This window comes from Myotis myotis, unplaced genomic scaffold, assembly GCF_014108235.1.
Source record: "Myotis myotis isolate mMyoMyo1 unplaced genomic scaffold, mMyoMyo1.p scaffold_m19_p_7, whole genome shotgun sequence".
In the NCBI taxonomy this organism is placed as follows: domain Eukaryota; kingdom Metazoa; phylum Chordata; class Mammalia; order Chiroptera; family Vespertilionidae; genus Myotis; species Myotis myotis.
Window position 1 is genome coordinate 49,534,097 of NW_023416379.1, and position 24,884 is coordinate 49,558,980.

A 24,884-nucleotide genomic window follows, 5' to 3' on the forward strand; every position below is an offset into this window, starting at 1 on the left:
TGGATGTTGAATTACAAATAATACTTAGAGCAAGAAACAGTGAATACTTAAAGAAAGGCTGAGAAATTCATGCTCAGTTCTTTAACCTAGCAGCTCACCATTCTTTTATGTGGCAAGATCTTATCTTTATAAACATTTTAAGTGTTATATTTTTTATATTATTTTATAATCAATTTCATTGTTCTCTTGATGCCTTAGATTTGTAGTAATTGCTGCTGAGAACATGTGAAGGTACATTAAGCTTCGTTGCTTAATATGTTATGTGTGTTTTCCTCTTGTATGAATTGAGGAAGCCAACCAAAGGCGGGCTGGCTTTTGAGCTCAGTAGTGTATGGTATATTTACAAAGAGTTGATTGTAGTGCTGTTTCTGTATCTAACACTTATCTATCACAATATAACAGATCTTTAAATTAAGTTTCTAAGTTATCTAAATTACCCATCTTCTTCATGTAAAACAGGCTTATTTTCTTGAAACTCAGAAGGTGATTTTGAACTCTCAAATGTATCAAAATCACGAGTTAAAAAATTAGCATGTGAACAAAAGTAGAGAATGATTCACCATTTTTTTTCTGGAGAATATACCTTCTTAAAAAAAAACAAGATTGTTTTCCCCACCAAATAGTGAAAATGTGATTCAGTTACTGAATAATGCCCAAGTTAAGAACATTAAATAAACTTAAATGTAAATTTAGGTTAAATATTAACAAATCTTTATAGATATGATTTATTAATTTCTATCAAATTTGAAGGTCACTAAAATGTAAATAGATATTCATTTAAAAATATGAAGGATACATTGAATTTATTTAATATGTTCAATGTATAATACCATCTGTTAATAAAAAATGTTGAGATAATATAATTTTAGTTTGCTAAATTTTAATTGAAAATAAATATAGAAAATATCCAGTGATAGTAAATGGTTCAAGGTTACTTGATTTAATAATAAATAAGATGTAAGTGGGTAAAAACAACTTCAGTAGGAGGTGATAGCTATGTTTTCTGTACTTATCTACTCACTACTGAGAGCATTTGCTGTGTTAGTGTGACTATACCCTAAGCTTCTCTCAGCAGGGGAGAAACAGTCCTCAGTCTCTTTATAGTTGATGGCTTTCTCCTTAATGCTGGTGGAATAGGTGTCTCCTATTTATGAGATTTCATTATTATTAATAACAAGGGAATTCACTTATTGGAAAGCAACCTGTCTTATAAGTTAAACTGAAGGCCCAGTGCATGAAATTTGTGCACTCGGGGGGGGAGAGGGGTGTCCCCTAGCCTGGTCTGTACCCTGTCACAGTGCGGGAGCCCCGTGATCGATCGCCCCAAAGAGGTAGGCCCTGACCACCCATCCGGGCCTCCTCCATGGATTGCCCCAAAGAGGTAGGCCAGAGCCGGGGGTCCCGCCTTCGCACCGCATGGAGCCGGGAGGCGGCACCCCCAGGATCCCCAGGCAGGCCTTGCAGCATGGAGCTGGAAGGAGGCGGGACCCCCAGGCAGGCCTTGCTGCACGGAGGCAGGACCCCCAGGCGGGCTCCATGCTGCACACGCAGTGTCAAGCCCAGCCCCACCCACCTGTGCTTGCCTGCTGTGCATGCAGCCATCTTGTGAAGGCGTGGTCATCACTTAGGCTTTTATTAGTAAGGATTGGTTGAAATTACATTTTGAAGTTTTCTGAAAATTGGAAGGGAATATATTTCTATCATTTTCAGATGAAAAAATTTACACCATTGTTTCTAGTAGATGATTAAACTTATTTTTTATATTTTTCATTATAAATCAAATAAACACAAAATGTTAATTTACAGATATATTTTTTAAAATATATTTTTAATGATTTCAGAGAGGAAGGGAGAGGGAGAGAGAAATAGAAACATCGATGATGGGAGAGGATCATTGATTGGCTGCCTCCTGCACGCCCCCTACTGGGGATCGAGCCTGCAAGCCAGGCATGCGCTCTCGACAGCATCAAACCAGGAATCCCTCAGTCTGTGGGCCGACACTATCCACTGAGCAACACTGGCTATATTTGATGAAGAAAACATAAGTTTTTGAGTGTATTAATGCAGTTTAACAAGCAACTTAATTCTATTGAAATCAGCATTACCCTTAATTAACTATTTTAATATTTTGTCTAAAATAAATTATGCTTATGTTTAGTTTTGGGCTCTTGACTTTGAACTGATGCCAACTATAGGTACAAGTTTGCTGTATCATTTCATTTTTATTATTTTGTCTTAAAATGTAGTATAAAATATGGTTATTGATATATACTAACATAAAAGGTTATCATAAACAGTTTTTCACAAATCATATTTCATACTTTATTCTTTGCAAAATATTACTGAACTTGACAAAAGTTCTGCTTGCTCTCATGCTTCTATTTTCACTTTCTTTTGCATACCCAGCCTGTGGCCGCGGGTTCTACAAATCTTCCTCTCAAGATCTGCAGTGCTCTCGTTGCCCAACTCACAGTTTTTCTGATAAAGAAGGTTCCTCAAGATGTGAATGTGAGGATGGGTATTATAGGGCTCCATCTGACCCACCATATGTTGCGTGTACAAGTAAGTTCCTAATAGTAAAGTTACAAAGAACTTTCAGATCCCTTCCTGTCATTGAGATAGGCATAGAATTTGTGAATACACTCACAAATCTTTATTGTTATTAAATATTTAAAATTTGTTCATACACCTCTAAGGCTAAACAATAATGTAAAATACACCTTACTTCAACTTCAATGTAATTTTTATGTTTTCAAAATCAAGATGCATTTTAATAATATTTTTCACATCTATTTATAGGAATCATAAAGCGTAAAAATTATTTGAGTCTCACATGTGTATGAAACGCGATTAAAAAGTAATGGTTTGCAAATTAAAATTCCATCACTAAATAGAGCAAATCTCATATCTTGGTGCTTCAATTAATGAGTGCTTGAGAGACCCAAATCCAACCAAATTCCAGACAGTCCTATAAATCATTCTTGAGCGCATTAAAAATGAATAGATGTATTCTCTGTTATATGCTTAAAAAGAAAACTATTTTTAAACAACTTCACAACTGTTTTTTTTAGGTGCATTAACTGTTCTTTTTTAATTGCTTGGAAGCAAAGTAGCTAAAGACCGTGGCAAAAGTACAAAGACAGTTGTTATCCTGTTTTCATTTTGACATATTAAATGGAAAATAAATAAAGCCTCTTGCCAAGCGAATTCAAGGAGGCTTTTATATGGCTTCTCTAGGAAAGGTAATGAAATGTTTATGTGAAAGAAAGCATTGCAACTAGTTTTCTGTATGGTAATTGAGCCACTAGCTTAAGGCCCCACATGGACCTTTAGTGCATTTTGTTTGCTTTTTTTCCTATTTTTTGTTTATTTGTTTATTTATTTTTGGTTTCCGAAGGGCCTCCATCTGCACCACAGAACCTCATTTTCAACATCAATCAAACCACAGTAAGTTTGGAATGGAGTCCTCCTGCAGACAATGGGGGAAGAAACGATGTGACCTACAGAATATTGTGTAAGCGGTGCAGTTGGGAGCAGGGCGAGTGTGTTCCTTGTGGGAGTAACATTGGATACATGCCCCAGCAGACTGGATTAGAGGATAACTATGTCACCGTCATGGACCTGCTGGCCCACGCTAATTATACTTTTGAAGTTGAAGCTGTAAATGGAGTTTCTGACTTAAGCCGATCCCAGAGGCTCTTTGCAGCTGTCAGTATCACCACTGGTCAAGCAGGTATGGTTTTTCGTTTGCCTTTACTAAGTGAATAATGTCCCTACATAAGTGAGGTGTCTCACTTGAATATTTCCTTAACTTGGCTACACAGAACTCAATTATTCCAGCTTGTTGATTATTCACACCTTTAGCTTGTCTTTGTTATTTCTCCTGTTGCCTGTTAAACCATTACTAGACTCATTAACATCTCCTCCAGAGATCTGGCAGGAGAAATAAAAGGGATAAATTGTAAACCAGTTAAGACTGCTCTTAGACTAGAAAGTCTGCTGAAAGATCTAGAGGAGGAGAGTGGATGTATTGGATAAAATGAAATGCAGAATATTACTTGCATTTTTACCTTCTTGTGTGATGTGTTCATGGTCAAAATCTACCTGAGAATTAAGGATAATGGAAGAGTTGGCTGCACTGTCTCGCATAGTGTTAACCAATATTTTACCAGATAGAATGCGTTATTTACACCATGTGGCAAGTCTGAATTAAATTTTGCATCAGGAAATTGTAAGTTCATCAGATTTGTGATGATATAATGTTTATAATATTGAATTTCATACTGGGGCGGTCTCATGACAATTTCAGAAGAAATGAATTAGGATATATAATAACCACGATTATGAACTTATAGTTGATTTGGGCTAAAAGCAGTTATTATGGGCTAAAAGCTACATAATCACTTATTTTCTTACTCGCATTTGAGATGCCCTATTCAGTCATTCTTCGCGTTGCTAAGTATGTTTTGGAAAGTACAAATTGGGAAGAAGTTTCATGAATTGGAGATTTTCTAAACCTTCAGAAAAATATTATTACTGAAGAAAGTTTCAGCAATTGAGGGCTTTCTCAAGCTTTTGAAAATTCTTGCTGCTGAAGGAAGATGCTATGTATAGATGTAGCCAAGTGTTATGTCGTCATTAATAAAACTGGACCTACGCTGGAGCCCTGAGTTGTGTGAGCATCATAATAAGCTTATAACAAGGTCTTCTTGATCTTTGGCTAACTGTCAAAAACCAGTATTAGCCCAAATTCCTGGACATAGACTAATCTATTCTTCAGTTCTATGCCAATTTTAGCAAAGTTACCTATTTAAATGATATCTGCAGAATGAAAACTATGCATATGGCTTCTGCTTACCATTCTGAACAGATTAGTAGGTTCTTATTCTAAAGGTTTCTCTTTGATATTTAAAAGGCTATTGCAAATCAGATTTCCCCTGTAAAATCAGAAGTCTGGAGATAAAATAACCTAGAGATTTTAAATCTTCAAACATTAGACAAAAGCAATAACTGATATTTGGATTGATGTATTTTATTTACCCTACTCTATTTACTAGTCTTAAAATGCTTGTTGTTGTTACATATTTTTGTTTGTGTCGCTTTATATTGAAATTTATCATCATAACTCTACAGTGAGTGTGTTTGAGACACTTTAGGTTGTCCTAGCTGGTTTGGATCAGTGGATAGAGTGTTGATTCACAGATTGAATGTTCTTGGGTTCGATTCCAGCCAAGGGCACATACCTCATTTGCAGGCCTGATCCCTGGCCCTGGCCCTGGCCCTGGTTGGGGTGAATGATAGAGGCAACCAATCAATGTGTCTCTCTCACATTGTTGTTTCTCTCTGTCTCTACCCCTCTCTCTAAAAATAAATGGGAAAATATCCTAGGGTGAGGCTTAACAACAACAAAAATCTTTAGATTTATGATTGTGACACTGGCACTATCTTTGGAATCATTAATAGGACTCTGAGGTCTACTGAGCTGGAATAACTGCTGCATTCCTGCTGATATCAGATATGTGAAGGAACATTTTAAATTATCTTTTAATACAACATACAGATGCTGAACTTATACCCCAATTAGATTTTTTTTTCTCTTTAAATGTCAGTGTTTAATTTTTCAAATTTATACTACACCAGCTAAGTGAGTCATAGACTTTCCATAAATTTTCAAATCAAATATCTCACAGTAGTAAAGTGGCTTTAAGCATTGATTCTCTTCTGGTTAAAAGCAAACTAGATTTATTTGTTTTGGGGGGAGGAGGTACTTTAAATGTGCAAAAATTAGATTGTGATGGTTGCACAATTCTGTAAACATCCTAAAAATATTGAATTGTGTACTTAAAATGAGTGAATTTTATTGCCGGGAGCCGGTCCATGCTTGCTGTTTCAAGGGACCTGGCACATATGGCATACTGTTCTTAATATGTTTGCTCACCTTCTTGGCACTATGTGTTTTAACCAAGGTCTCTGAGAAAGGTTGTTTCCCCAGGTAGGGATTTTCCCCTGAAGTTAGGGAGGGAATAAAACCTCTTAACTAAGTGCCAGGTGGGTAATTAATCACTTTAACTACGAACAATCATGCTTAAGCTACATAATCTTTACTCCCTGGAATGGAGATAAGAAATGCCCTAACCTTTGTAATAGAGATTGATAGGATTGAATCAACTGGTATAAATACAGATGTAATAAGACAGTAAGACACAGAACTTAGAATACGGAACCAAGAGAGTCAGAACTTAGAATACAGAGCTTAGAACACAGAACTTAGAATGCGGAACCAAGAGAGACGGAACCTAGGCACAGAACCTACCCAGAACGTTCTCTAGAGACAGAAGAACTTCGCTGGAGAGAACATGGCAAAAGTTCCTGGACAGAAACTGGCCTCAGAACCTAGAGACAGAACCTAGCGTGAGAACATGGCAAAAGATCCTGGACTGAACCTGACTACAGAAATTGGCAAGAGAACCTGACTAGAACCTGGTAACTGAACCTGGCTGGAGAACCTAGCGAGGGAACTTGGCTACAGAACCTGGCTGGAGAACCTGGAGAACCTGGCTGGAGAACCTAGCAAGAGAACATGGACACAGAACCTGGCTGGATATCCTAACCAGAACCTCTCTGGAGATCCAGACCAGAACTTGGCTGGAGATCCTGGCTAGAGATCCTGGCTAGGCTGATGATCACCTGAACACTGTCTCCGTGTCCTTCCTTCTTCACCGACTCCGTCTACGCCTTTGGGGATCCCTGGACCTGCTGGGGTTGGACCCCAGCATTTTATGGTATATAAATTATATACCATTAAAGCTCTTAAACTGTTTATGAAGAATAAAGTTAAAAAGCAAACTAGGTTTGCACCTTTATATTGAAATATTAATGCACAATTGTCTAGTCTCTACTATATCTCAAATACTAAAAGCCTGTGAATTTTCACTGTTACACCATTAGCTTTTTCTACTTTAAAAAAAAAAAGTGTTTAAATATGGCAGCAAGCTGTGGCAATTTTAAAAGTTTTACATTATTTTTTAAAAGAGCAAATGTAGAATATGGGAGTGACTGTTGTCCTATTCCATTTGTATACCCACTTTCCCTCACCTGCATCACCAATATTTGTGCTATTTTTAAAGGGGGAATGATTTAAAACTTGGTTCATGTTCATGAGTATCATGGGAAACTGCAGTGATCCTTGAAGTTCTCCTCCATTAACCACACAGCCTCACTTCCCACCTAGTATATGCTGTAGTCACTTCAATAATGAATTTAAACCTCGATCTCTGGTTTAAATCCACTGATGCCTCATATAAGAAAAATAATCTGGTCTGGCCAGCATGGCTCAGTGGTTGGACGTCTACCTATGAACCAGGAGATCACAGTTCGATTCCAGGTCTGGCACATGCCAGGGTTGCAGGCTCGATCCCCGGTGGGGGGGCGTGCAAGGGGAGCTTATCAATGATTCTCTCTCATCACTGATGTTTCTGTATCTCTCTTCCTCTCCCTCCCTCTCTGAAATCAATAAAAATATATTTTTAAAAAAGAATCTACATGTGAGGGGGCAAGAATACAGAGTAAGAATTGCCGGGGTCCAACCCCAGCGGGTCCAGGGGTCCCCAAAGGTGTGGACGGAGTCAGCGAAGAAGGAATGACACGGAGACAGCATTCAGTTGATCAGCAGCCTAGCCAGGATCTCCAGCCAAGTTCTGGTCTGGATCTCCAGAGAGGTTCTGCTTAGGATCTCCAGCCAGGTTCTGTGTCCATGTTCTCTTGCTAGGTTCTCCAGGTTCTCCAGCCAGGTTCTGTATCCATGTTCCCTTGCTAGGTTCTCCAGCCAGGTTCTGTCCAGGTTCTCCAGCCAGGTTCAGTCACCAGGTTCTAGTCAGGTTCTCTTACCAATTTCTGTAGTCAGGTTCAGTCCAGGATCTTTTGCCATGTTCTCTCACTAGGTTCTGTCTCTAGGTTCTGTGTCTAGGTTCTGTCTTCTAAGTTCTGTCTCTAGGATCTTCATCTAAGTTCTGTCTCTTGCTGTCTTGTTACATCTGTATTTATACCAGTTGATTCAATCCTATCAATCTCTATTACAAAGGTTAGGGCGTTTCTAATCTCCATTCCAGGGAGTAAAGATTATGTAGCTTAAGCATGATTGTTCGTAGTTAAAGTGATTAATTACCCGCCTGGCACTTAGTTGAGAGGTTTTATTCCCTCCCTAACTTCAGGGGAAAATCCCTACCTGGGGAAACAACCTTTCTCGGAGAGGTGACCTTGGTTAAAACACAGCGCCAAGAAGGTGAGCAAGCATATTAAGAACAGTATGCCATATATGCCAGGTCCCTTGAAACAGCAAGGATGGACTGGCTCCCGGAAAAGAATGGCATATAATCAGCCAGGGTTTGAAAGGCAATGTGAGCGCTTTGTAATTCCTTTTCTACTATGTTGGAGCAGGGAGCTCAAGACCCTCCATACCAACATTTGTGGAAATGGAAATACATTGTCTTTTGTTCAGGATCGTGGTAGAGTTATTGGTGTTCAAAGAATGGTGCTCCAGGCCTGGTTCTGCCTGAGTACACAGGAGGTAGGTGCTCATGGATGAACCACTAAAGTTCTTTATACATAAAATGGGGATAAAATGATAGCTAGCTTCCTGTATTATCTTGTTAAATGAGATGATATTAGAGAAAACTTAAAAAAACTTATTACAAAAATGATATTTCAGTGAGTAGCAAGATGAATGCTTATTAGTCTCTTTTTAGGTAAAGCTTTGTGAACATGTCAAGGCAAAACATTCTAAAGTCTTTATTGCAATGAGGGGGGGAAATAATGGAGGCTCAGAATTGTCAATGATGTGTCACAAATTTGGGGAATGGAGAAATTAATTTTATTTGGCCTGTAAAAAATGTGACTCTTAGCTGGTCACAAGTTATCTTAAGACTAGTCTAAAGTTATCTTAAGACCAATAATTTACTGGTCTAAATTATTATTTAGATCAATTATTATTTAAACCAATAATTAGCTTTAAGATGAGAACTATAGTGAGAGCATAATCTATGATACTCATATTTAGATAATTTTTGTATTTACTTATCAGGAACATATGACTTACATAATCTGGCTGAAATATATTCTTTTTATTATTGCATTTTTAAGAATAATATTGATCTATTAAGAGTGAAGTAACATGAATCAAACTCATATATATTGGAGATATTTTTAGAATATATAAGTGGAGGGGAAAGCATATACATTTGATTTATGGCATTATGATGCTCAATCTTCTTTACATGGGAAGGCTCTCTTGAACAAATATGTTCTTAATCTATAATAATTAGAGCATAATATGCTAATTAGACTGGACAGCCGAATGACCTTCTGGATGTCATCCGGACATCCTTCTGGATGAAGCTGTGGCGGCGGGGGCTGAGGCAGAGGCAGTTAGGGGCGATGAGGCAGGTAGGCAGAGGGGTTAGGGATGATCAGGCAGGCAGAGTAGTTAAGGGTGATCAGGCAGGCAGAGTAGTTAGGGGTGATCAGGCAGGCAGGCAAGCAGTTAGGGGAAATCAGGCAGGCAGACAGACGGGTTAGGGGTGATGAGGCAGGCAGAGTAGTTAGGGGTGATCAGGCAGGCAGGCAGAGTGGTTAGGGGCAATCAGGCAGGCAGGCGAGTAGTTAGGGGCAATCAGGCAGGCAGAGGGGTTAGGGGCAATGAGGCAGGCAGGAGAGTGGTTAGGGGTGATGAGGCAGGTAGGCAGAATGGTTAGGGGCGATCAGGCAGGCAGGCCGGCGAGTGGTTAGGAGCCAGTGGTCCTGGATTGCGGGAGGTTACAGGCCAGGCTGAGGCCTCCCCCACACCCCCGCATGAATTTCGTGCACCAGGCCTCTAGTAATTTCATAAGTGTTCTTTTTTTTTTAATATATTTTATTGATTTTTTACAGAGAGGAAGGGAGAGAGATAGAGAGTTAGAAACATCGATGAGAGAGAAACATCGATCAGCTGCCTCCTGCACATCTCCTACTGGGGATATGCCCGCAACCCAGGTACATGCCCTTGACCGGAATCGATCCTGGGACCTTTCAGTCCGCAGGCCGACGCTCTATCCACTGAGCCAAACCGGTTTCGGCCATAAGTGTTCTTAAGAGCTGACTATTTAAATGCTACTTTTAAAGTATTCATCCAGCTGTACTGACCAGGTGTGTCAAGCACTGTGGAGAATGCTAGGACAGAAGGTAAAGAATGGTCCCATCCTTATGAGGAGCCCATAATGTAGGAGGATATGTATTTCACAACTCAAGATAGTGCACTTGAATGTAACGTGATGCATGTTGTAAAAATATTAGGAACAACATACAGAAACCCCGAAGAAGGACTGCCTATTTGGCAGGGAGAGGGGGGGAGGAATGTCCTCACAGAAAATATGCCAGTCATCCTACAACTTCAGAATGGATATGAATTTGCCAGAAGGAGAAGAAAGAAGTTATATTATAGGCTCTCAAGAGGAGCTCCCCCTTTAAAACATTATAATTCCCACTATGTTCCATCCATAGACCAATAGGATTGACATAAAAATGGTCTGCAGAAATATGAAAGTTAATAAAAACAGGCCACCCTAAAATTCTGTAATACCTCCATTCACTATGGGATCATTTAAACAATTAGACAATGTAACTTTGTTAGCAAAACAACAAAAAATTATAAAATGTGGTCTTTCCCCCAAAGAGATTTAATAAGGGATGTAGTAATTATTCTTGTCCTCCTATATAATGGAGAAACTTGGGACAGAAGACCTTTATGATTCTATCCTATGTCCATAATTAAACAGACGAAGTCATCATACAGTAGAAAATATACATTGTGCATTGTTGACTGCCAGTTATTGATAGTAATGTGTGTACAGATAATGTAATTTTTAGTGCGATTGATAGCATTGGGAAGCAAATAAGGATGAAAACCGTCATCTCTTGAAAGAGGATCTAATTTCCCAGGTTGGGCTCCCCAGGAGTATAGTGTGTAGGAGTTGTATTTTAGGGTGTGCACATGTGATCAGCATCATCAGAAGAGAGGGGGAGGGAGTATTACTGAGCAGAGAAGATGAGCTATGATGCAGGCTCATTGTAATCCTCAGCCTACACCACAGGGAGCTCTGCACCTTGACTGCACCTTCAGATTGTCCAGAGTTGAGGAGAGCATGGCAGACTTTTATACCTCTCTGATAGCCAGCTATGGCTGCAGGCTACCTGAGTAAGGAACAAATTGTCATTTTCCAGACAAAGGGTTTCTAAAGAGGGTGCAGGGAACTGGGCTCTGCTTTCTGGCAGCTGTCTCAGAAGCTGGGCAAATAAGTCTTTCAGCCCTTCACCAGGGTGGATGTGGGCAGCCCCTCACAGCATCCATTACAGGTAGCTAAATCATGCACAAGAAGAAGTGGGCAACATTCCGTGTGTTTAGAGAATAGTGGTGTAAACTAGTGAATAAAAATTTGTAGGAAAGGAGAATAGGAAACTTTATTTTTAGGAAAATACACCTCTCTGATAGACAAGGGGAGAACCTTGTTGGTTTTGAACAGGCAAGTGACATAACTGGCCCAGCTAAAGTTTTAAGCTTTCTATATCTTCCACATAATATTTGATGTAATACATATAAGAAGTTTCTTATATGTAGACTGATAGGTATGTATTTATCTATACCTATGTATTTATGCAGAAGACATTTTCTGAAAATGTGAGAAAATATCAGTAAATCTGCCATTGTGGTGTAGGGAAACATTTCAACTTCTCTGCCAAGATATCTTACAAAGTTTCTCTCTCTCTCTCAAGAAATGTATTTTCCTTATCACCAATTGTGTGTACATGAATGAATGGTTCAGATAGCCTTTATACATTATAGCATTAATATTTTCAGGTAAATTTGGTAAGATACGTATTAATAACATTTGCAGGTAAAATGTTGAAGTTTACAGTGTATGACTTAGAAAGGTCACATAGTAAATATATAGTGGTGACCTTGATTATTGTAATCAAGTACCCTTTACCTTAGAATTATTGTTATATAATCTTATCATGGTCTGCTAGCCTAAAGAAATTAGCTTGAATTTAACTCTATAACCCTTTATAAGGGAATTTGCAGATTGATTTAATAGCCTGGAGATAAATTACTGTTCAATGAAAAGGAGACCTAAAAAGAAGTGTTATTTCCTGAGGATATTAATAACAAAAGTAATCTATGGGAGAGAGCATTGGTAACTATAGTATTTGCCTTTTGGCTACGATTTTATTGTCCTTCAAGAAACTATAAAAATAACCCTGCATGTCTTAATTTCCCTTATGTTTTCAACTACCCAGATCTTATTTCACTGTCAAAATTAAGATTTGCTTCAGTATTCCCTTTACTTAGATTTCTGTAATGTTTATAGAAAGTGTCGAATGAAATATAAGTGTAGGGTTATATGATACAACATACATAGTCAAAATTACTTGAAAAAAAAAAAAGACAGTGCCAGAAGTCATTTCCTGTATTTGTCAGAGTATCTTACACATATTTATTAATGTGACTCAACCATGACTATTTTTCTCATAAATTAACTCAGACCATTTTTTTCAATGACTTAAAATAGTAGTTCAAGTTATAAGTAAAATAAATTAATTCCATTTAAGTTTATATATTTTTATATTTCCCAAGAATATATACTAGTAAGCTTGATTTCTACTTTAAGGGTACTTGATGTTAAGCAAAAAGTATTTTCTTGTTTGAGAGCATTTACTGAATATATGGAATAATATTAATGCAACAGCCTCTGGAAGGTGAAACAAGATATAAGTGCAAGAAAAGCCACCACCACCACCAACAAAAATGTTATAGAAATTGTTTTAATGTTAAAACACTTACATACTCACACTTAATACAGTCTGCAACAGAAAGATCAGCTGAATGAGATTCCTTCAACAGTAAACCATTCAAAATACGCATGTCTTTTTGTTTCTAGTTATTATATAAACCTGCTTTATCTGAAAGGCAGAGCAAATTCAGTCATGCTAATTCATGCCATAGGACAGTGATGGCGAGCCTATGACACGTGTGTCAGAGGTGACACGCGAACTCATTTTTTGGTTGATTTTTTTTTGTTAAATGGCATTTAAATATATAAAATAAATATCAAAAATATAAGTCTTTGTTATACTTTGGTTGCAAAGATCAAAAAATTTCTATATGTGACACGGCACCAGAGTTAAGTTAGGGTTTTTCAAAATGCTGACACGCTGAGCTCAAAAGGTTCGCCGTCACTGTCACAGGACATGCTATTTTAGAAATTTACATGCTTTGCTTAACACATTGTTTTAGATTCTTTTAGTGAAGTTTAATTCTTTAATATTTAAGTATTTTTGTGACACCATTAATTTAAGATTATACATGTAGGTACATTTACAGTTTTTCTTTAGTGGGCATCAATAATTAAAATATATAAATTTTGGGATACTCTTTTGATAAACTTTTTTATTATGGGAAATGCAACCATGTTGGCATGAATACTGACAACTAGAATTTATTGAGTGCTTATTATGGGCTGGTAACTTTACATGTAAAGACCCATATGCCTACACAGTATCTTTACCTCTCAAACTTACTATGTAAATTCAGGAGAAAATTAAGTCTTTGTGTGATACTGTCTTATAGTAAGTCTTTCATGCATTTTGTTTTAATCCTCACCCAAGGACATATTTTTGTTGATTTTTAGTGAAAGAGGAAGAGGGAGGGGAAGGAGGGAGGGAAGAGGAGAGGAATTGAGAGACAGAGAACTCTGATATGAGCGATAAACATGGATCATTTGCCTCCTACACATGCCTCGACCAGGTATGTGCCCTGACGGGGAATCGAATCTGCAACATTTTTGGTTTATCAGATGACGTTCCACCCAACTGGGCTATCTGGCCAGAGCTCCTGCATTTTCTTATAACATTCTTCACATTTTATCTGGGAAATGTTTGTCTTTTTTTGTTAGACTTCACTTTGTAAGAAAACAGTGGTATCTTAGTCAGTCTTATTCAATAGCCCCGTAACATATTTGGCTCAGGGTACATGCTTAATAAATCTGTTGAACAAATTCATAAATTCTTTTTTTCTCTCATTAATTTTCAGAGAAGAAGGGAGAGGGAAAGAGAGATAGAAACATCAATGATGAGAATCATTGATTGGCTACCTCCCAGACGCCCCCTACTGGGGATCGAACCTGCAACCCAGGCATGTGCCCTTGACCTAAATCGAACCCTTCAGCCTTCAAGCTGATGCTCTACCCACTGAGCAAAACTGGCTAGGGCAACTCATAAACTCTTTATATAGCACTGTAATATGAACAGAGATGTTATAAGATCATCAAGATGAATATTTAAAGGCTTACTTTAATTCATATTTATAATTTTATTTAAAGTAGCCAGTGGATACATAGGATAATGATTTCACCTATAAAAATTTTGTGATTTGGTCTTGAAACTATAGATATTTTTTAAAATCTTAAAATGAGTTTTTCAATCTCTACTTGGGATTTAAGTAGAGATTTAGGACTAAAGCTTAAGTAATCCATTATAAAATATTAAGATACAAATAACCTTTAATTTTAAAAACTTAAATAGCTGTTCATATTTTGAAAATCTGAAAATAGAATTAATGTCTGTCTTTTTATGACATTAAATGTAGTAGAAGCATGAATGGAAACTAAGATTTGAGATCTTTTCTATTAGGGCTTAGGACTACTGTTTTAAGCACATGGTACCTGCTTTTTATATATTACTAGGAGCCCGGTGCACGAAAATTGTGCACTGGGTGTGGGGGAGGGGGAGTGTCACTCAGCCCAGCCTGCCCCCTCTCACATACTGGGAGCCCTCAGGCGTTGACCCCCATCATCCTCCAATCACAGGATCGGCCCCTTGCCCAGGCCTGACGCCTCTGACAGAGGTGTCCGGCCTGGGCAGGGGACCCTCATTTCCCCCCATCACTGGTTCTGCCCCCAGCCCAGGCCTGATGCCTCTGGCCCAGGAGTCAGGCCTGGGCAGGGGACCCCCAGACCCCTCCGATTGCTGGCTCTGCCCCTTGCCCAGGCCTGATGCCTCGGCCAGAGGCGTAGACCCCCATCACCCTCCGATCACCTGATCGGCCCCTTGCCCAGGCCTGACGCATCCGCCAGAGGTGTCAGGCTTGGACAGGGGGCCCCCATCTCCCCCCGATCACTGGCTCTGACCCCCGCCCAGGCCTGAGGCCTCTGGCCCAGGAATCATGCCTGGGCAGGGGACCCCCATCTCCCTCTGATCGCTTGCTCCACCCCCCGCCCAAGCCTGACGCCTCTGACCCAGGCTCCAGGCCTGGGCAGGGGACTCCCAGCTCCCCTCGATCTCCCGCTCTGCCCCTGCCAGGCCTAACACCTCTGGCCGAGGCATTAGGCCTGGGCAGGGGACCCCCAGCTCCCCGAGGTTGCAGGCTCCGCCCCTGCCCAGGCCTAATGCCTCTGGCCTAGGCGTCCGGCCCGGGCAGCGGGGACCTGCAGTGGCAGCGGGGGGCCCCGCGATCGTGGGCTCCACTTTAGGCCCAGGCAAGGGACCCCTAGCTCCCGGGACTGCCAGCTTCGACCATGCCCAGCTCCCATCGCTGGCTCCACCCCTAATTCCTGCTATCACTGGCCAGGGCGGCAAAGGCGCCTGATTCTCCGATCATGGCTGGGGGGCAGGGCAAAGGCGGCCCCAGGGCCGCCTTTGCCCTGCCCCCCAGCTCTTAGCTCCCCTCTGGGTTTCCGATCACTGTCAGTGGCAGGGGGCTTCTTCCTGCTTTCCCTTTCGCCTCCCTGCATTGTGCCTACATATGCAAATTAGCCACCATCTTGTTGGCAGTTAACTGCCATCTTAGTTGGCAGTTAATTTGCATATAGCCCTGATTAGCCAATGAAAAGGGTAGCGCCGTACGCCAATTACCATTTTTCTCTTTTATTAGTGTAGATGTTAATATTTTTTGTTTAGTAGTTTATTTTTTGTTTGTTTGTGTGTTTTTTTTGTTTAGTAGTTTTTGACTGCTTCAGACTATAGCATGTAACTGTTCTGTGATTGTTCTTAATTAAAATATATAGAAAGAAATGCCCCTAAACAACCTATGTTCTCAGCCCCACACCTTCATCTGCATCTTACCTCCATATTCTTCAATCCCAGAATCTGTCTGATCCACCCGTTTCTGTTTCTATGAATATTGTAATGAACCACTTTTGCTTATGTTGGGGTTACTGAGAAGTTGATCTGCATGCTGTTGAATGAAGGACTGTAGACATTTGAAAGAAACCTAGAATAAGGTGTTTTATGTAGCCTGTCATTACAATTTAATACATCCTAACCTTTTCTTAAATTTTTTATCTCAGCATTGCTATTTTGTGGATAATGATATTTAAGATCTGGGAAGAAAGAGCTACTTTGTTCATGAGCTTGGTTTTAATACTGCTGTAAACTGATTTGTGCCCCCACCACAAATTCGTATGCTAAAACCCTAACCCCCAATGTGACTGTATTTGAACATAGAGACCATAAGGAGATCATTAAGGTAAAATGAGTTTTATGGGTTGAGGCCCTTTTCCTAGAGGGTTAGCGTCCATATAAGAAGAGACCCTAGAGAGCTCACACTCTCTCCCTGTGTCCTTACCCCACGGAAAGGCCATGTGGGCACACAATCAGAACATGGCCATCTACAAGCCAGAAAGCCTTCATCAGGAACTGAACCCTGCTGGACCTCAAGCTGGGAATTCCAGCCTCCAGACTGTAAGAAAATAAATTTCTTTTTCTTAAGACACCGAATGTGTGGTATTTTGTTATAGCAACCTAAGCAGAATACCACAAACACCCATCCCTGAGATAGTTTAATTTAGTTCTGTACTATTATTTTGAAGGAAAGTATTCATTTTCAATATTCATGGGGATAAATAAGGTGTGTACAATTTCATGGATGGGCCAAGGAGAGGGAATTTTAGAAATTATATACATTCCTATAATTTTTCCACCTCAGAACAGTGCTGAACTTATTTCAGGACAATGCCTTAGCAAGTGGCAGAAAGACCAATAGTAATACATTTCTTTTCATATCCAAGACATCTTTTTAACAGAACCAATTCATTCTCTAATAAGTTATATGATGTGTTATACTGATGTTAGTAGAACATTTGATACAAAATAAGTTATGAGTTTTGTCCCTGAGTTTTTAAGCTTCAGCAGGTTTGTCATATTCTTGGCAATGTTAAACTAGAAATGTCTATGTGATTAAGAAGTGAATGCTGTTTCAGGATTTTCTAGTGAAGATGTTTTTACAACTCGATATTTTGGAGATTTAAATTTGTAACTTGTTAAATTTTAGCATCCCCTAAATAGGCTCTTCAAAAAATAAATGACTGTCCATTAGGATCATTATCTTGGAATAGTCTGTAATGATGGAATTATGCAAAGTAATTCTTATTATGTGTGTTGTCCTTAATAGGAGATCCTTCATTTTGCTGTCAGTTTATCAAGTAGAGATTGCAGCAAATTAAAAATGCATATAAATAATGTATATAAAATATAGAATATTATTTATAAAGAAATAGCCACTTTACTTTTAAAGTCAAGAAGTTTATTCAATTAAGATATAGAAAAGCTATAACTATAACTAAAATGTGACTAACCAGACCACCTACCCCCTACTTTTAGGTGAAATATATACAAAACACATTAATAGCATGGACTTAAGTGAAATATGCAATTTTTTTCAGTGTACAACCATGGGCCAATATATATTGAATTCAGTCTCTCTTTCTAGAGGTTTTAAAACTTAAATAATCAGACAGCAAAATATATGTAATATGATATAGCATTACTACACTAAGAATACAAACTGACTCATTTGTGAAATATTTTTAATACAGATTGAAAAAAGAGGTGATTTTTTTTTTCCTTTGTTGTGAAAAACTGGTTACTTAATTTACTTGGTGTTATTTCGCAGTACAAAAAGTTTTATCTGTGAGTTGGTTGCTTAGTTCCCATAGAACAAACTATTGTAGCCATTTCCCCAAAAGTGGTATTAAAGGTGTAGCATTGATTCATTTTAAACAGACACATTTTCAGAAAAAATTAATTTAATAGTCAGAAATCAATAAGTTGCATTTCAGAGAATGAAAAGCCAGTGGATGGTAATTTCATACATTATTTGTATATAAACGAGTATACATGTGAATTTATGATAATGATAATGATGACAGAGGTGATGATAATAAAAACTTAGGGTCATAAATTTGAAGTACATATTTAGCTTCCCCAGCCCTATTTCCTACACACTGCTATACCTCACCATATATACCATTTCGAGCCCTGGATAAACTGAGGGACATAACTTTGAGAAGATAGGAGATAGTCTTTAAATTGACAAGCATATATTTGTTGTTCTGTTTTCAGTACCAGAGTTAAGAGAGAGTAAATGTTGATTATTTTTTTCCTTGCTTCATTGGTGAATGAATTGAAGCAAATTTGATTCAGACAAGCATTCTGGTAGAATAATGCAGAGCCATCCACGAAAACATTTGTACTAATCAAGCAATGCAGTAAATTAGAGCTACAAGGAAAATACATTGATCCAAAAGGATCATTAACAGTCTTAACCAACTGAACTAAGTATGGTAATAGTGGAAAGGAGGGACCACTATCAAGATTTTGCTTTTCCTATCTATTACTACTGCAAAAGTCTGATTGCTACTTGTTTCCATTTCAACTGTTTTATGACTTGGAGTCCCTTTGTACTATTATAAGCAAGCAAGAAAGGATCAGTTAAGTGGTAAAAACCCAGGAAAAATTATCCATATTTCCTGCACTCCATTTACGAAGAGGTCAGTCACAAAGGGAGGGGTAATTGGTGCAACCCAACAAAGTCAATCAGGGACAAGGCAGGATGGATGATGTATGTTCTGTGATAAAGTGCTTGATGGGATGTATACACAGGCCTGTGGCTGCTTGCCTTTTTTAAGACACGAGGCTAGAGATGGAGACCGGAGAAACAGCAGAGCTTTAGTGCTCCACAGTTCTTAACTGCCTGTAGCATGCGGACATCAGATAAGTAGTGTCCAGATGTTTAATGATATTTGATCATGAATTTCAGCATGTGGAAAAATAGAAATCATTGACTGGGCATAGAATTCATACTGGCAATCATATATGATAATACATTGCAAAGATACTTGGGTAAGCCTTTTCATCATTGAAGTTTATTCAAGTTGTGATAATACTCTTAAACCGAACACCCTTACTGTCTGTTACATCAGGCTATATCATGCGATCTGATGCATTTCTCTGCATAGGTGTGTATATAGATATTTATTACTATATGAACTTTTTAACTTCATATGTTTTATGAGTGCACATACAGCCCCAAGATAACGGACATTAGGATGGTGGTGGAATCTAAATGTTCTACACCTGAGAATTATAAACCTCTGGATGGTGAGTTAATGAATAGCCTGTCTTGGGAAGAGAAGATGAAGGTATAATTAAAGAGTTTGAGGGAGAAGTTTTGAGAACACTGAGAGTGAGAATTTGACAGAATATGAAAAGCATATGGTAAAGACCAAAGAGGAGTGCCAAGGCTGGCTGGTTAAGAGAGAGGTCTGTGATAGTAATGGAAGAAAAGGAAATTTCCAGAGTCAGTTGATCTTAGATTCAAATGTTATAGGAGGTCAGTAGAATGAAGAGCAAAGAAAGTCCATTGAATTTGATAATTTCGGGCTCTGAGAAACAATTTTGATAGACAACTTGTGATAGAAAATGTTTTATCATATTTGCCATGGTTTAAAACAAAGCCTAGCAATATGGCATAGGTGGTGTAAGCACTCAATGTTGGCTGAATTGAATGATAAAAAATGACTTTTTATGCTGATTTCATACAACATTTATCAGACTGGTGAGGACTTTAAGACAGAGTATGAGTCTGAATTTTGTTTGAAAAAAAATTGACTGCCTTTTTCATTTCTCATACATTATCATAACCTTGTTTTCTCCTTGTTTTGACATTTCATCCTATTTTCAAATATCCCTGACATCACTAAGAACCCAAATTTAGCTTCCCATAAATTTCATTATTGAGAATCTGATAATCTCAGAAATAGAGGTCATAAAAGGAAAGCTGTTAATTGTATAAAGATTAACTATGCATCTATAACAATATCCCATACAATATATCATTCTTAATATAAAACATTGTTATAAAATCAAATGACCTGTTACACCCATCTCATAAAGATTATGTCTGTTACTATATATAGTGGATAGGTAGTATGCATAGTTACATACATACATGTTGTTGTTGTGCTTTTAATTTTCGTATTTCCTTCTAGTCCGAGTTTATTTTCTTTCCTCCAGACATTTTAAATTTTGCCCCCATATCATGTGCTCCCTTATAAAAAAGTAGGAGATCCACCTAAAGGTTTGGAAATGTTATTCTTGCTGTTTATAGTATGTTAATACTACTGAGCCTTTATCTTTTATTTTTAGTCACCTTTCCTTTACCTTTAAAAATTACATAAACCAAGAACAGAAAGCCCTGATACCATTTTATCAGACCTTGGACATTAATATGATTTGTGAGTCCCTTCTGGTGTTATGTTTGAAGAGATATTCACTGGCCTCCTTAGAATGCAGTCTTACTACTCTGATATTTCATTATTTTCCTCAGTCCAGGGATGAAATGGATGAACGGATCTTAATTATAGTGTCCTGGTGACATTTTTTTTTTTTAAGCCCATTTTTTCTGGATAAGCATCAGCTAAATCTGACAAATCATAAACAGTTTACTTTATAGTTTGGTTGGGATTAAGTTACTAACTGGAACCTGCAGGGAACATAAAGAGCAATGTGTGCTGATAAAATGCATTGGATATTTACCATGCCTGTTTTCAATTTTAATCAGTAACCTTTAGGAATGGAGAACTATAAACAGAAGATTCTCTGACAGATGCATTTTTATGGTTTACCTATAGCACTTCAAACATAAATAGGCCCCATGTATCAGATTTACATACCTAAAATCTAAAAGTGTGTTTGCCTAAGGATTTTCTTACCTCGAGTTTTCACCATGTGGAAAGAGCTGCTCTGTAAAATTTATTTTTATTTACAACAATGTTAGAAATATTGGTTAGAAATAGTTAAGAACATTTGTGATGGGCCTTTTACTTGCCAATAGGTATTAGTGCAACATAGGTTTTATTATTCTGATTGTCTTCTAATTTAGAGGATTTTTATTTTATACTGAGATGGATGATGTATTGAGGGGAATTTGACTTCTTTTTTTAAGTTTAAATAAAACATAAAGTGTAAATTTTTGGAAAAGTTACATAATCATTTTAGGGTTTATAATAGTACATCCATATTTATGTTATTATTTAAAGTTTTCTGTCTAACAAAATGCTAAAGTTATTATTTTTTTCTTGGAAGTAATTGTCTTTTTTTGTGTGAATTCCATAAACCCTCTACTAGATGGCATGGTTTTGCTGTTCAGCATTAATCTATTCTTGCAAACGAGAACACTGTTATGCACTGTCTTTAAAAAGGTCACTAAAAGCAAACTGTGTTCATTAGTTACAGCAAGCAAATGAGTAACATGTACAGTCATATTTCTCAATAACTATCATTTAATTGGGCATTTTGTTTCATCTATCTGCTCTTAGATGTGTAATAAACCCACCTAAGAGAATCCACCATGGAAATTAGATTTAGTATCCCTCTGGGTAACTGAAATTACCCTGCTGTTATAAAATGGTGTATTTTTTTTATTATTCTTAGACTGTAAATAAATGTATTGACAGTAAAGAATTAACAGCATATCCAGGAAGGCTTTATTTGATAATGATGATGTAAAATATTGTACGCAATTCGATGTATCTAATTTATAACTCTGTTTGATTCCCCCAGCATGTCTTTCATCTGCAAGAATTGCACCCTGGGGACTAGTCAACTGATTAATTCATCACTTGTTCTTTTATGGTTGCAATCCCCATTATAGTAAGAACATAGAGCAATATTTTCTTCTCAAAGCTGCCAGCCACTGGTTCCAGTCTAGTTGACCTTTTGTTTGGAACTATGATCCTAATGGTTTTTCTATTGGCTTCTGTTTCTAAGAGGCTACATTACAATCTACCTTTTTGTCCTATGGGATCATGATGAGATTAGGACAGCAAGAGTAAATTCCACACCTGCAATTATAGAGTTTTATAAAAAAGAAAGACCTGCTTCAAGTTAACCTGTAGGCTTTTGTAAAATGCCTTTTGATTTATCTGTCACCTGATCCATCAGCAATGAATAATTTTCATGGAAGTTGCACTTTAATTACATTCCCATTTGACTTGCATTATCAAGCCCTATCTAGGTAATTAATCTCACCAAGTATCCAATTTCAGTCTTTATTGCTGGCAGGCAGGCCTCTTGAATTATGTGTGCTTGAATGGGTCTTGGGTCTTTAACCAGGCAGACCCTGAAAGAGATCTGAGGTCTTCCAAATGCTGGAACCATGCCTTAGAAGTGTTTTGTTTTTTTTCTTGGCTATTGTGATTAAATTATATTTGACGTCACAAGTACACTTCCATATTCAATGAAGCCTATAGATTATTATAATCAGGAAAGCCTTCACTTCTAAGCATAGCCAATCTGCATGTCATTTTATGTGTGGATATGTGCTAAATTGTTCACTGTAGCTAACATCTATATCAATCTGCTGATATAAATTTGCCACAGTTACCACATAAAAGTTTTTGGTTAAAAGTTGGTTAGGTCAAAATTAGAATGACTTAAAATTAATGTGCTTTCTACAGTATACTCTGTTTTCTATAATTTTCTTTATTTTGAATTAAAATATATCTCACTTTTTATGTTTTCCCTGTCTTTTTGTTTTGATGATATTGATTCCTTCCTTACTTAACACTGATTAATGCTGAAATTCAATGATATTACCAACTTAGTTTACACACATACATATACAATAATTCTAAAATATATAATTTGCCTTTCTGTTATAGTTTTGTTTTATAATTTAATGAGCACATTAAATATGTGATTTATAATTTTCTAATTTAGAAATTATCTTTATAGTTTATAGAGTGTTTTACTCTAAAGACATTTGAAAAAAACCAAGCTCCTTGGATAATAAAGACCATTATAAACTTATGAACAATAATAGATACAGAGGCAGAGCTGCCTCAAACAGATTGTCAAATTGCAGCGGGAAGGCCAGGGAGGGTTGGGGGGCAGGAGGGAGGGGGGTAAGAGATCAACCGAAGGACTTGTATGCACGCGTATAAGCATTACCAATGGACATAAGACACTGGGGGATAGGGGAGGCCAGGGGATTTTCAAGGGCGGGGGAAAAAAAGGACACATATGTAATACCCTTTGTAATACTTTAAGCAATAAAAAATAAATAAAAAATTAAAAAAAAGAAAATCAAATTTAAATATAATATCAATTCATTGGCTGTCTGTTTGAAGGTGATTCTGACAAGATTTTAAGCCAAAGATTGCCTGGTTAGCAGAAGAGAAGTCAGTCCAATCTGTAGTAGACCAAATAGGTTATAGTGTTTACACAGTAAGATATTGTGAAAAATTTGTACTGATGATACTGAGGAAAAGGTAACTACTTTTTCAGCTTCTACTATCACCCCTATATAATTAACTCCATAAATCTCTGTTTCTAGCCCTTACCTCTCTCACAAAGCCCAGCCCTGCACATCTACAAGGCCATAGGTCATGATGTTATAAGTATTTCATTGTCAAACCAAAACTCTACACAGCTAAAATTTAACATTATTTCAAAAAAATATATCTTAATGTGTAACTACAATTTGACCCTTTGTTTTTTATGAAAATAATTGAACACCTTTTAATGTGATTTATGTTAAATATGGATTCATAAAACGTTTAACATTACTTTCTAAAAATCACATAGTATTTCTTTATCCAAATGTTTCTCTTCTCCTTTTGAAATGAGTCTCCTGGGTTTTTTCCACAGTGATTTAATTGCAAGAATAAACATATTTTGCCATCCATGATATTTTTGGAATGCATATGCAATAATTTAGTTTAATATTATTTTGATTATATATGTTCATACTAATTGCTTATAGTTACAAGACAGTTTAACTCAGGATTTAACTTGGTCTGGAAGATTCATTATGAATAGTTCATTATTGTGAATTTCTCAATAAAGTGTGTGCATGCACACATTTGTATACACATACACACATGCACACCTAGATGTATATATTATGTATGGATATATGTGAATACATATTATAAATGTTATAGAAATTATTTCCTCTATGAATATACTATTAACATATACAACCTCTAATAGTTGGGTATAGAGTATCTCTTAAGTAGTTAGATATATTTCCTTTTAAATATTAATATCCAACCAAACAGTTTATGGCCTTTTAACAACTGTCCCTACCATTTAGTTTATTTTTGGCACTTCTGGGTCATGAGAGTTTATGTTTTCAGTAAATGATATTTGTTCCCTGTTACACCATTTTGAGTTGTGAGTATAACAAATATAAATAATTTAATGTCTACAGATAAAGGAATTGAGCCTTAAATAAGAGAGACTATTAAATAAAGTCTTGTAGTGAATCAATAGGGTCTAATTTAAAATTTTAGGAGTATTTGTTAACTAAAAAACATTTGATCTGAGTAATTTTGCTTCTCTTCTCTATATTGTTAAATGTAGATTTTTCTCACAGTGTATTGACTTGCAAAAATACGTGCTGCTTGGTCTGTTTATGTAGTCAGTAAATATATTGAGCTGAGCAGATTACTTACCTACATCAAAATAAAACAGTGTCTATATAACAGTGCAGATAGAGGAAAATAGACTTAAAA

General features: G+C 37.2%; 1 protein-coding gene across 3 annotated transcripts in view; it reads left to right on the plus strand.

Moving 5' to 3' along the window:
- Positions 1 to 24,884, plus strand: part of EPHA7 (EPH receptor A7) — a 172,637-nt gene that overhangs the window by 55,416 nt on the left and 92,337 nt on the right. For all 3 annotated transcript variants that reach the window (XM_036317996.1, XM_036317997.1, XM_036317998.1), the window contains exons 4-5: positions 2,407 to 2,562; positions 3,398 to 3,733. In XM_036317996.1, coding sequence (XP_036173889.1) covers positions 2,407 to 2,562; positions 3,398 to 3,733 — 492 coding nt within the window. The remainder of the gene's footprint in view (positions 1 to 2,406; positions 2,563 to 3,397; positions 3,734 to 24,884) is intronic.